This window comes from Eleutherodactylus coqui, chromosome 7 (genome assembly GCF_035609145.1).
Source record: "Eleutherodactylus coqui strain aEleCoq1 chromosome 7, aEleCoq1.hap1, whole genome shotgun sequence".
In the NCBI taxonomy this organism is placed as follows: domain Eukaryota; kingdom Metazoa; phylum Chordata; class Amphibia; order Anura; family Eleutherodactylidae; genus Eleutherodactylus; species Eleutherodactylus coqui.
Genome location: NC_089843.1, coordinates 202084483 through 202098201, shown reverse-complemented (window position 1 = coordinate 202098201; position 13719 = coordinate 202084483). Strand labels below are relative to the sequence as shown.

At 43.0% G+C, this 13719-nt stretch overlaps 1 protein-coding gene across 1 annotated transcript in view; it reads left to right on the top strand.

Moving 5' to 3' along the window:
• The window catches only part of LOC136573580 (vomeronasal type-2 receptor 26-like), a 53465-nt gene extending 40877 nt beyond the window's left edge, over positions 1-12588 (top strand). Inside the window, exons 4-6 of the mRNA XM_066574851.1 lie at positions 92-264; positions 9449-9828; positions 12489-12588. Of these exons, the coding sequence (XP_066430948.1) occupies positions 92-264; positions 9449-9828; positions 12489-12588 (653 nt within the window). The remainder of the gene's footprint in view (positions 1-91; positions 265-9448; positions 9829-12488) is intronic.
• The last annotated feature ends 1131 nt before the right edge of the window (positions 12589-13719 follow it).

Sequence of the window (13719 nt, the reverse complement as noted above, 5' to 3'; positions counted from 1 at the left end):
GCTTTAAGTTGGTCTACTTCATCTACTAATTCGTAATGCACATCAATTAAGGCATTATGAGATTGTGAAAATTCACCCATTTTATTTTCAGTGTGGGAAACCCTTGCACCGAAGTCTGCTAGTGTAGCTTTCAAGGATGTATTTAGGAATTTAAAGTTAGATTGTAGGGAGTCACTTAAAGCAATCACCATGTCCTTAATGAAGGATTCTGAAGCTGATTGTGATAATCAGCGTAAAGAGGATATATATTCCTTCAGAGAAGAGGTTGGAGTTTCAGGAAAATCCGTGCCCTCTATTCTTGGACATTGTTTAATCTGGCTTATTGAGGGAAATAGATCCTGTGCTCCATGTGGAGAAGAAGCCGGCACCCTTTTATAGGTAGGCTGGGTGGGTGCGTTATGCCTTTTTTCTCCTGATTTAATTGGGAGAACTGTAGGCTCACTCACCGTGTCTTGAATAGATCGCTCTGGTGAGGACGCATCCGCTGCTGCTGGGGACGCTGAGCCTTCTACTCTGCTCTCTGCACTTGAGGCGGGAGAAGACTGGGATCTTGCTGCAGGCGCTGAGAAGAAGGCATGCAGCCGCTTCGGTTGCCGGCGTGAGGCTCTGCGTCGGGACATCCTCGAAGGTTAAGGAGTCTCAGTGAGTGAAGTTGCCAGAGAGGAGACCTCAGAGGTAGCGTTGGAGTCGCTTCTAGGTGGGATCCTAAGCGGAGCTAGGAGATTACGCTGCCATCTTAGAGCTCGTCCAGGCCACACACCCCCGACCTCTAGACTTTTTCTATATTTGACCTAGCGAATGGTTGTGGCAAATTTTACGTTGCGCGGTACAGATATGTTATTTGTTACTTTAAATAGGGATCACTTACTTTAGTGCTTAGAATTGAATAATCAAGTGGTGGCTGCTTTACATTTTAAATGTAGGATCTAACGAATGGTCATGCCAAATTTTAAATTTGTCCGACACCTGGAAGTTAGAGAATTAGATTAGGAAAATAACATGGAGAGGCACTTACTTTTGAACTTAGTATTGAATCACAGGCCAACAAATCTTTCTGAATTTTCTGTTGCATGAGATTTTTTAACTGTTTCTAGGTGCATTTTCAATGCTGATTTCAAATCTGTCATCAGCTTTTGTGCGGATGCTATAGTTTTCTTTCAATTTGATATTTTTTATTTTACTTAGAAAATCTATGCTTTCCCATTTATTTATTTACTAGCTTACCCGTTGCGCGTTGCTGCGAAGACAGACAGACAGACATACATTCATTTGTTTTTATATATCTAGATAACAATCACAGTGCAGCTTTCATGTTACCTCAGTGGTATAATATATAACAACCAATCACAGCGCAGCTTTCATGTTACCTTAGCACTATAAAATATAACAACCAATCACAGCGCAGCTTTCATGTTACCTCAGCAGTAAGAGAAATAACAACCAATCACAGCGCAACTTTTATTCTGCCTCAGCAATATAAAAAAAACAACCAATCACAGCGCAGCTTTCATATTACCTCTGCGGTATTATATATAGCAACCAATCACAGCACAGCTTTCATGTTACCTCAGTGGTATAATATATAACAATGAATCGCAGCACAGCTTTCATGCAACCTCAGTAGTATAAGAAGTAGCCACCAATCACAGCACAGCTTTCATGTTACCTCAGCAGTATAAGAAATAGCAACCAATCACAGCACAGCTTTCATTTTACCTCAGCATTCTCAATATCCAGCAATTGTCTTGTGAAACGTTCGGCGGATGCATCATTTTGTAGTTGAACACACATCCCGTTGCTCGTAATGCCCTTTGCTTTCGTGCTTGAGATGGAAATCAAACGATCTTTGTCTAGGGGGCATAACTGTCGACGATGCTCGTACGTGCACCATTTATCGTAGGATAGTTGTACATAGTCTTCCCAGGAGTGTACTCAGCAACTTCCCAAAGTCTCATGGCAATTGGATGAATGGTATAGTAATGCATAAAGGACAGACAGACAGACATTCATTTATATATATCACGAAGTGGGAGAATTAGATTCCGTACGTAAAATTTGGACGCTAATTGTTTTGCGCTTAGAATTGAATAATAGACTTGGGACCCATTAACTTTTCCTATTTATGGCATAATCAATGCCCGTGCCAAATTTCAAGTTTCTATGTGAGAAATTTACATTCTGTATGTAAAATTTTGACGCTAATTCTTTTGCGCATAGAATTGAATAATCGAGTTGGGACCCATTAACATTTCCTATTTATGACATATTCAATACCTGTGCCAAATTGCAAGTTTCTATGGGAGAAAATTAGATTCCGTACGTAAAATTTGGATGCTAATTCTTTGGCGCTTACAATTGAATAATCAAGTTGGGACCCATTAACTTTTCCTATTTATGACATAATCAATGCTTGTGCCAAATTTCAAGTTTCCATGACATTGGGAAGCGAGAAAATTAGATTCCGTACGTAAAATTTGGACGCTAATTCTTTGGCGCTTAGAATTTAATAATCGAGTTGGGACCCATTACCTTTTCCTATTTATGACATAATCAATGCTCCTGCCAAATTTCATGTTTCTACAACATCGGGAAGTGAGAGAATTAGTGGCAATGATGGAAATCGAACAATCTACGTGGGGGGGTCGTAACTGTCGACGACGCTCGCGCACGCGCCATTTATCATAGAATATTTGTAGTATGCCTATAATCTTCCCAGGAGTGTACTCAACAACTTCCCAAAGTTTCATGGCGATCGGATGAATGGTATAGTAGCGCATAAAGGACAAACAGACAGACAGACAGACACGCACGCATACATTCAATTTTATATATATAGACTAACTGATATACCCGGCTTCGCCCGAGTTAATTTGGTACTGGTGTTTATCTGGTGTTCACACGGAAAAGCTTATGAAGTCGTGGTTACTTTAGAGATACCGGAAAAACATATTCACCATTTTGCATAGTTCTCTGCGTTACCCAGGAAACACCACGGGGAGGTAACCATGCGACGTTTCCTTTATATAAAATGACATCAGGAAGTGAGAGAATTAGATTACGTACATAAAATTTGGACACTAATTTTTTTGCGCTTAGAATTGAATAATCGAGTTGGGACCCATTAGCTTTTCCTACTTATGACATAATCAATGCTCGTGCCAAATTTCCCGTTTCTATGACACCGGAAAGTGAAAAAATTACATTCCACACGTAAAATTTGGACGCTAAGTCTTTTGCGCATAAAATTGAATAATGGAGTTGGGACCCATTAGCTTTTCCTATTTATGACATAATCAATGCTCGTGCCAAATTTCCTGTTTCTATGACACCAGAAAGTGAAAAAATTACCTTCCGCACGTAAAATTTCGACGCCAATTCTTTTGCGCTAGAATTGAATAATGGAGTTGGGACCTATTAGCTTTTCCTATTTATGACATAATCAATGCTCTTGCCAAATTTCCCGTTTCTATGACACCGGAAAGTGAAAAAATTACCTTCCGCACGTAAAATTTCGACGCCAATTCTTTTGCGCTAGAATTGAATAATCGAGTTGGGACCCATTAGCTTTTCCTATTTATGACATAATCAATGCTCGTGCCAAATTTCCTGTTTCTATGACACCGGAAAGGGTAGAAATTAGATTCCGTACGTACAATTTTGACGCGAATTCTTTTGCACATAGAATTGAATAATCGAGTTGGGACCCATTAGCTTTTCCTATATATGTTATAATCAATGCCCGTGCCAAATTTTAAGTTTCTAAGGCATTGGGAAGTGAGAGATTTAGATTACGTACGTAAAATTTTGACGCCAATTCTTTTGCGCTAGAATTGAATAATCGAGTTGGGACCCAATTACTTTTCCTATTTTGGAGATAATCTATGCTCGTGCCAAAATTCATGTTTCTATGATATTGGGAAGTTGGAGAACTTTTGGCGAGTCAGTCAGTCAGTGAGTCAGTGAGTCAGTCAGTGAGTCAGTCAGTGAGTCAGTCAGTGAGTCAGTCAGTCAGTGAGTCAGTCAGTGAGTCAGTCAGTCAGTGAGTCAGTCAGTGAGTCAGTCAGTCAGTGAGTCAGTCAGTCAGTGAGTCAGTGAGGACTTTCAGCTTTATATATATAGATTAGAGATGAGCGAGCACCAAAATGCTCGGGTGCTCGTTACTCGGGACGAAATTTTCGCGATGCTCGAGGGTTCGTTTCGAGTAACGAACCCCATTGAAGTCAATGGGCGACCCGAGCATTTTTGTATATCGCCAATGCTCGCTAAGGTTTTCATTTGTGAAAATCTGGGCAATTCAAGAAAGTGATGGGAACGACACAGCAACGGATAGGGCAGGCGAGGGGCTACATGTTGGGCTGCATCTCAAGTTCACAGGTCCCACTATTAAGCCACAATAGCGGCAAGAGGGCCCCCCCCCCCCCACACACACACTGTCAGCATAAAGATCGTTCTCCTCTGTCACAGCTGTAACAGCTGTGGCAGAGAAGAACGATGTTAGCCCATTGAATTCAATGGAGACGGCAAAACAGCAGGTTCCACTGAAAGCAATGGGCTGCCGGCGTGCGCGGGATGAATTGTCGGGAAGGGCTTAAATATATAAGCCCTTCCCTGCAATTCATCCAGAAATGTGTAAAAATAAAAATATATACCGTATATACCGGCGTATAAGGCGACAGGGCGTATAAGACGACCCCCCAACTGTCACCTTATACGCCGGGAATACAGCGGAGCAAAGAATAAAAATCATTACTCACTTCCCCCGGCGTTCTGCGGTGCTGCTGCAGGCTGTCGCTCCCTCCTGGTCCTCGGCAGAGCATTGCTTTCTGGACGCAGGGCTTTAAATCCCCGCCTCCAGAAAACACACGTGCCTTCAGCCAATCACAGCCATTCAATGACATCATTGCCATTGGCTGTGATTGGCTGAAGGCACGTGTGTTTTCTGGAGGCGGGGATTTAAAGCTCTGCGTCCAGAAAGCAATGCTCTGCCGGGGACCAGGAGGGAGCGACAGCCTGCAGTAGCACCGCAGAACGCCGGGGGAAGTGAGTAATGATTTTTATTCTTTGCTCCGCTGTATTCCCGGCGTATAAGGTGACAGTTGGGGGGTCGTCTTATACGCCCTGTCGCCTTATACGCCGGTATATACGGTATATATTTTTATTTTTACACATTTCTGGATGAATTGCAGGGAAGGGCTTATATATTTAAGCCCTTCCCGACAATTCACCCCGCGCACGTCGGCAGCCCATTGCTTTCAGTGGAACCTGCTGTATTGCCGGCTCCATTGAATTCAATGGGCAAACATCGTTCTTCTCTGCCACAGCTGTTACAGCTGTGGCAGAGAAGAATGATTTGTCTTCTATATGTTCTCAATGGGGTCGGCGCTGCTGCCGCCGGCCCCATTGAGCGCATATAGAGAAGAGAACAGGAATCGCATATCGCACATAGGTACGATCTGCGATTTCTATGGCCTAAGAAGGACCATTGGGGTTCTTGAAGCCTAAAATCACTCCTAACGCTCTCCCTATAGCAGCTCCGGCACCAACAGTACTTTCCCTGAACTATCTCAGAGTGCATCTGTGGCGAGCCGCGGGCAGGCAGATTTTAATACTCGGGTGACACCTAATCTCGCCAGCCATTCACTGCAGGGGGGTGGTATAGGGCTTGAACGTCGCAGGGTGAAGTTGTAATGCCTTCCCTGTCTTTCTATTGGCCAGAAAAGCGCGCAAATTTCTCAGGGAAGAAAATGAAAGTGACTCGAACATCGCGTGGTACTCGTCTCGAGTAATGAGCATCTCGAACACCCATTAATACTCGAAGGAGTATCAAGCTCGGACGAGTATGCTCGCTCATCTCTAATATAGATTTATCTATTTCATCTTTCAGGTTCCACTGACTACGTGCTACATTGTGACTTGTTTACAGTCAAGCAGAGGAGGTTAAATAGAGTGAAGGCCGAACCTCAGAAGGGAATAAGAACATGTCAATCTCAGTTTGTAATATGGCTTCATCAACTAGAGACAGATGTGTGAATAAATCTGATGCCTTCTGCTACATATGCGGATGCTACACACTTCCTCATCAGAGAAGGAATGTAACTTCTTTTTTGAGACTTGCTTACAAAAAATTACTTCAAAATTTCTCTTGGTGACCAGGACAAGAAATGGGTTCCGCATATTGTGTGAAGAAATGCTGCGTGACTGGACAAAAGGGTCTACCTTTTGGGGTTCGCATGGTTTGGCGAGAACCCAGGACCACATTACTGACTGCTATTTTTGTCTTGTCAGCATAAGCGGTGTAGTGAAGAAAAATCGTCATGCAATCACTTACCCGAATGTACCTTTGGCAATACGACCTATAAAACAGGTGAAGATAGTGAGGATGATGAAGACCATGATATGGGGGATGAAATGGTTCTAGAAAGAGGAATCCTCCTCTGACACGGTACAGTCTTCATGTCCTCAAAAACGTAATAAACAAGAACTGAGTGACTTAGTGCATGATTTGAGCCTCTCCAAGCAATCTTCAGAGCTGTTAGCCTCAAGACTCCAGGAGAAACATTTGCTACATCGCTCAGCAACAGTTTCTTAGTTCCGAAAGAGAGAGCAAGATTTTATTATATTCTTTTCAGAGGAAAAGGATTTTGTTTTTTGTCATGATATTCCAGACCTTCTCCATGAATTAGGGATAAACCTGTACAGTGCAGCAGGATGGTGGTTGTTTCTTGATAGCTCCAAGCGTAGCTTAAAGTGTGTTCTCTAGCACAATGGTAACGCCTACAGTTCACACTCTGTGAATTTGCGAGAAGAGTACAATGATGTCAAGAGAGTAATTGATCTACTAAAATATCATGAGCACAACTGGATCGTTTTTGTGGATCTGAAAATGGTTAACTTTCTTCTTGGGCAACAAAAAGGTTTTACCAAGTATCCGTGCTACATATGTATGTGGGATAGCAGAGCTCGAGAAAAACACTGGGTACAAAATAAGTGGCCATACTGTGAAACTTTAGAAGTCAGTCAAGACAGAATAATTTCCCCCCACTCCACATCAAGCTTGGCCTAATGAAGCAGTCTGTGAAAGCATTGGATACATATGGCGATTGTCTCCAGTATATTGTTTCTGCACTTCCAGCTTTATCTTTTGAGAAAATTAAAGCAGGAGTGTTTAACGGTCCTTAAATTCGTGTTCTTTTACGTGATGAGAAATTTGTCAAGAAGGTGAATATGAAGGAACAGGCAGCACGTATGTCTTTTGTAGAAGTTACTAAAAAGTTTTCTTGGTAACAAAAAAGCTGAGAATTTTGAATCTTGATCAGTTCCGAGAAAACCTTGGGGATGTTAGTGATGAGCAGGGAGAACACTTCCATCATGACTTGCGTACAATAGATTAAAGATATCAAGGACGATGGGATAAGAACATGATGGCAGACTACTGCTGGTCCATAAAACGTGATTGCCCTGAGCAAGTACATAAACGCAAAAGCTATAAGCGTAAATTTCTGCCGGACTAGAACTAGTGCCGACTGTAATGGCCCGTCAGAAAGTTGTTGTTCATTACCCTACATGTTTTGTAAATAATAAATACATTTGCATCATATCAACTAAGGTTTTTATTTCCCTATGTACCAGGTACTTAATTATGTCGAAAATGTCTTAAAGTGAAATATTTAAATGCTAAATTGCAAAAAAACTAGAGCTTATAGTAAAAAAAACTAACTCCAGATTTGAAATCCGCATACTCAAATTGTACTAAAACAAGTGTTCATATAAATGCAACAAAAAGTTTGTTGGTCAGTGAATCAAGTTATGGCCCTTTTACTTTTACTATTTAGGATCTAAAGAATAGTTATGGCAAATTTCAAGTTTGTGCGGTACAGATGTGTGTGATTAGTTACATTACATAGAGGCTCACTTACTTTTGCACGTAGCATTGAATAATCAAGTTGCAACCCCTTTATTTTTCCTATTTAGGATCTAAAGAATGGCTGTGCCAAATTTTATGTTTGGTCAATAATGGAAAGTTAGAGAATTAGATTAGGTACATAACATAGGAGATCACTTACTTTTGTTCTAGAATTGAATAATCAAGTCGTGACCCCTTCACTTTATATACGACCTAAAAAATGGTCACGCCAAATTTCAAGCTTGTATGACACTAGGAAGTTAGAGAATTAGTGGCGAGTCAGTGAGTGAGTCAGTCAATCAGGCAGTAAATCAGCATCTGGTATATGTTTTACATCCCTCTGTATATAGTGATATCGACCATGCTGGTATAACCTGGGTATCTCCGGTATATTATTTCACACTTTATATATAATTTAAAAAAATGGGTCAGAAACCTGCATATGGTATTGTTTAAATCCACAACTGTTTTTAATAGTGTATGCAGTTTCTTAGAAACACGTGGTTTTTGAATACCACATAGAGTTTTTTTGATTTGTTTCATAATGCAACAATCACCCTGAAAACAGCGTAGGGGCTGCAAACTAATTTTCTCATAGACCAGGAAATGAGTCATGTTTGGAAAGCTTATGCCAAGTGGTCTAGCTCATGTATGTAAGTTCATTTTGCAGCTGTATGCAGCATGGTTTAGATATGTATACGGGTACAGGAGGAGGAGGACCTGAGCTGAACTTTTGCACTTGGGCCCTTGAGCCTTTAGCTACACACCTGGTATGTATTATGAACATGTTGGTGCCCCTGAGCTCAATCAGCTTGTCACTACTGATTAGCTGCCTGCTTCCACTCAAGGATGGGCAGCTAACAGTTTTGAGAGTGTTAATGGCATCCACATCCTCACCAAAAGAGTCAACACCCCAAAACGGTTAGACTTCTGCTCAGTGGTAGTTTTAGCCCCGTTAGATTGATCAATATAATAGATAGATAAACATAAATAACATTTAATATATTATGAAATATTCCTACAGATGCTGAGAACTGTATTAAATGCCAAAATGATGAATGGCCAAATGAGAAGAGAGACGAATGCCTGCCCAAAGTCCTGGAATTCATCTCCTACCAGAATGATACAATGGCGTCTATATTTTCCGGTGTCTCAGTCTTTGGATGTCTTTTGACCGGCTTCATATTTAGAATATTTATTTCCCACCGGGACACTCCTATTGTTAAAGCTAATAACCGGAACCTGAGTTATCTCCTCCTGGTCTCCATCATCCTAAGCTTCCTCTCTATCTTCTTGTTTCTTGGTTGTCCCACTGACATAACTTGTAGATTCCGGGAAACCAGTTTTGGGATTTTCTTCTCAGTAGCTGTCTCTTCACTTCTCGCCAAGACTATTTTGGTCTGTGTAGCTTTTAAGTCAACAAAGCCTGGAAGCCCCTGGAAAAAATGGCTGAATGTGAAGTTGCCCTATACCATAGTGCTATTGTGTTCATCTATACAAGTTGTCATCTGTGTTATCTGGTTGTCTATTTCTCCTCCATTCCAGGACTTTGACACTCAGTCTCATCCTGGAAAGATCATCATTCAGTGTAATGAAGGCTCAGATGTTTGCTTCTACTCCATGTTGGGTTATATGGGGCTCCTGGCAGCGGTGAGCTTTGTTCTGGCTTTCATGGTGAGGACATTACCGGACAGTTTTAATGAAGCCAAGTACATCACCTTCAGCATGCTGCTGTTCTGCAGTGTCTGGATCTCTATGATCCCAGCTTATCTGAGCACCAGAGGGAAATACATTGTAGTGGTGGAGATATTTGCAGTGATGACGTCCAGCATTGGACTTTTAGGTTGTGTGTTTTTCCCAAAATGTTTTATTATCATGTTTAAATATGAAATGAATAGAAAAATTGATTTGCTGGGAAAAAGAAAGTAATCTTTAAAAAATATGACCCCCTGATAATAAAGAGTAGTACAGCTTGAACATATCTTGTCAAAGCGCCTACTTCTGGTAAAGTGACAGGTAGCCTACCCACTTATCATATCTCCTCAACCCACCTTCTTGTAGAAATGTAAGTAGCTGTTACGTGCGCTGCTGGGATCTGTAGTTATAAGGTTCTAGCAGCACAGCCCTTACAGGGTTAATTGATTGACCTGGCTGGGTGTGATACTTCTTGCTAGCTAATCTCCTGGGTCTGTGCTCACATATAAACCCAGCTCCTGGTCAGTCTCTGGCTGGGTCCCAGGGTGAACAGTAATGTTACTTCTGTGTTCTGTAACTTGTTATCAGGTATGTGTAATTTGTTCCCACTCTGAACTTTGTTTGCAAGTAGGTCTGGTTGTGTGTATCTGCTTCCCCTAGACGGTTTGGACACCTATAGTCCTGGTCTGCAGCACATGCAGCTCCCCTTTCCTTCCCCCTTTACAGGTGAAGCCTCCAAACATCTTATGTCTTAGTCTGTGTGTCAGACGGTGGATCCCTGACACAGTTTCCTACGTCAGCTTGTGTGGCTGACTGTCTATCTCCCCTGTATGAGGACACATGCTGTGAGTTTCATCTGTGTGCATGTGAGTTCTGGGTGGAGTCAGTGTGGATTCCACTAGATGTTGTAGTCTGCTGTTAGCCTGTGCCTGTAAGCAGATATCATGTGCTCTGTCCTGTTCCTGTTGCAGCTGGCTGAGTAATCTGTGCTCTGTCCTGTTCCTGTTGCAGCTGGCTGTGTGATCTGTGCTCTGTCCTGTTCCTGTTGCGTCTGGCTTTTTGATCTATGCTCTGTCCTGTTCCTGTTGCAGCTGGCTGTGTGATCTATGCTTTGTCTTGTTCCTGTTGCAGCAGGCTGTGTGATCTGTGCTCTGTCTTGTTCCTGTTGCAGCCGGCCGTGTGATCTGTGCTCTGTCTTGTTCCTGTTGCAGCTGGCCGTGTGATCTGTGCTCTGTCTTGTTCCTGTTGCAGCTGGCTGTGTGATCTGTGCTCTGTCTTGTTCCTGTTGCAGCTGGCTGTGTGATCTGTGCTCTGTCTTGTTCCTGTTGCAGCTGACTGTGTGATCTGTGCTCTGTCTAGTTCCTGTTGCAGCTGGGTGTGTGATCTGTGCTCTGTCTTGTTCCTGTTGCAGCTGGCTGTGTGATCTGTGCTCTGTCCTGTTCCTGTTGCAGCTGGCTGTGTGATCTGTGCTCTGTCCTGTTCCTGTTGCATCTGGCCTTTTGATCTATGCTCTGGCCTTTTCCTGTTGCAGCTGGCCGTGTGATCTGTGCTCTGTCTTGTTCCTGTTGCAGCTGACTGTGTGATCTGTTCTCTGTCTTGTTCCTGTTGCAGCTGACTGTGTGATCTGTGCTCTGTCTTATTCCTGTTGCAGCTGGCTATGTGATCTGTGCTCTGTCTTGTTCCTGTTGCAGCGGGCTGTGTGATCTGTGCTCTGTCTTGTTCCTGTTGCCGCTGACTGTGTGATTTGTGCTCTGTCTTGTTCCTTTTGCAACGGGCTGTGTGATCTGTGCTCGGTCTTGTTCCTGTTGCAGCGGGCTGTGTGATCTGTGCTCAGTCTTGTTCCTGTTGCAGCGGGCTGTATGAACTGTGTCTGGTTTTTCTAGACTCCTGGTTAGTAAGGGACTAGCGGTATAACCATGAGCCGTGAAGTTGGCCCGCTAGCTTCCAAGTTTTTTACAAAATGTCAACTAATACCTGGTATTTATGTTCAGATTATCTTCTGTTACTAGTGTTTGCATTGTAGCTGCTGTATGCTGTATATTCTGGCTCTTCATGTCCTGTTATTCAGTCTTTGTCATGTGGCATATGAATGTGTCCTGTTCTGGTGCGTGGCTCCTAGGATCAGCTAGGGCCCAGATCCAAGGACCGCTGAGCCGCCCTTTATTGGAGTGAATCCCCCGCTTAGGTAGGGCCATGCCATCCTCCCATGTAGCACAGGGTCAGTTGCTTGAAACCCGTGTGACCCTAGTGCAACCTGTGTGCGTGCATCCATTCCCTTTTTGGGCACGATTATGTGGGCCCCATGCTTAGTTTGCCCACACGATTGTAACAATACCCTTAGGTACAGTTCATCAACCCACTTGATCCCTGGAGTAGTGAAGGTCCCAGTCTATGACTTACCAACATTCTCCTGAATCACTGAAGCCCTCCCTATTCTCTCTACCATCTTCAATTGTTATTATCGTAGCCACCGAATTAAAATTCACACAGCACACTGTTACAAAGTTTAATTGAGCATTCACAAGTATACAACAGGCTCATAAAAGTGTGTGAAACTTCCCACAATAAGACATTTTCTTTTGAGTAATACAGCAGCTAGAATTTATAGGCAAACCTATACATATGCTCCGACTGTGGCTTTTAGTTGTATTATGTACAAAGTGCAGCAAGTTAGATCTAGGAATAACAGTGCCCTTGTAAATAAATTCGCTTTTATCCCTCCATGTTGTAATATTTCTGCTCTGCAACAGTGTGTTTAGTAAAAATTCAGCATCTTTTTTGAAACAGTGTGGGAAGTAATTACACTGTAAAATATTACTAATTTCATCATCATTCATAACATCTGTTACCCTTATCTCTGGATACTGTCACCCCTTTTCACCCATTGTAGATCAATGCTGGTTAAGCCTGATATTGCTGAGAGGACTGTGTGTGATGCTATCCAGAATAACAATGAAACATGGAAGTTTGTGCGACTAGAATGTGGGTGACTCCATGGTCTGCAAATGAGCTTAAATTCTATACTCAAGGTCTCAGTATTTCAATTATAGGCAGTACTTCTCAGTAGTGCTGTTGGCAGCTGCTGATAGCAACTATAATTTTCTGCTTGTGAATATTGGGGCCTATGGAAGCGTTGTGTATGCTCTCATTTTCAGGTCTTCCAAAATCGGTCAGCAACTTTGTGCCAACCAGCTGTACTTGCCAGAACCATGGGTTCTTCCTGCCTTGTTATGTCCATTTGTCATTGTGGCAGATGAGGGATTTGGTCTAAGGTTTCATGAGATTTTTCCACAGTTCCCTTCAGCACTGACAACATGTGTGCAGTAATTAGAGCCTGCGTGGTTTTGCATAATTATTGCCAGGACATTGATGCACGTTGGAATTCAGAAGAGGCTTTAATTCCAACTCTCCCTGCAGATGTTGTGCCTTCTGGGACTGGCCTTCTCCAGGATAATTTTTCCTGCCTCAACCACACATTCCTGGAGTGGTATTGGGGATGGTGGAGGCTGCAGAGATGCCTCATCAGCCTCTCAAGCTTCTGGGGCTCCTTCCACACTGCCCAAAATGTTGGGCCCAACAAAAGCAGGTTCTACCTCAGAGTTCCTGCCTTGCTCTGGCTGCCTGCTTTCACTGAGTTCTTTTGGGGGGGTGGGGGGGTGGCAGGAGCACAAGCCCTGAAGGGCCAGGAACTGGGGAGGGCCAGGGGGTTGGCACAGGAGGTGCAGGGAGAGCAGAGTCCTCTGTTGGAGGTGCTGCCCCAGCGGGTGGCTCTTGAGAGAGGAGTGTGTGCGTATCACTCTCCTCACTCAAAGAGCCAGGACCCTGACTTACAGGTTTCGGGGAGGCATATTCGGAGGGACTGACAACAAAGGGTGGTGGGGTATACTCATCCTCCTCCGAATCCTCACCATATAGGTCAGGAGAAAAATCAGTTCTTCGATCCATTGCATGGTGGAGCTCCCGCAGCTCCTCAAGATTACTGGATTGTCTGGTTAAAGAGATTGTAAACGTCAAACATTTGTTTCCAATCAACATACTGTGCTAAACAATAAAACAATATGCAGTATGAAGTGAGGGCAAGGATCATTGTACATGGATAATAATAATGTTAGAAATGTAGT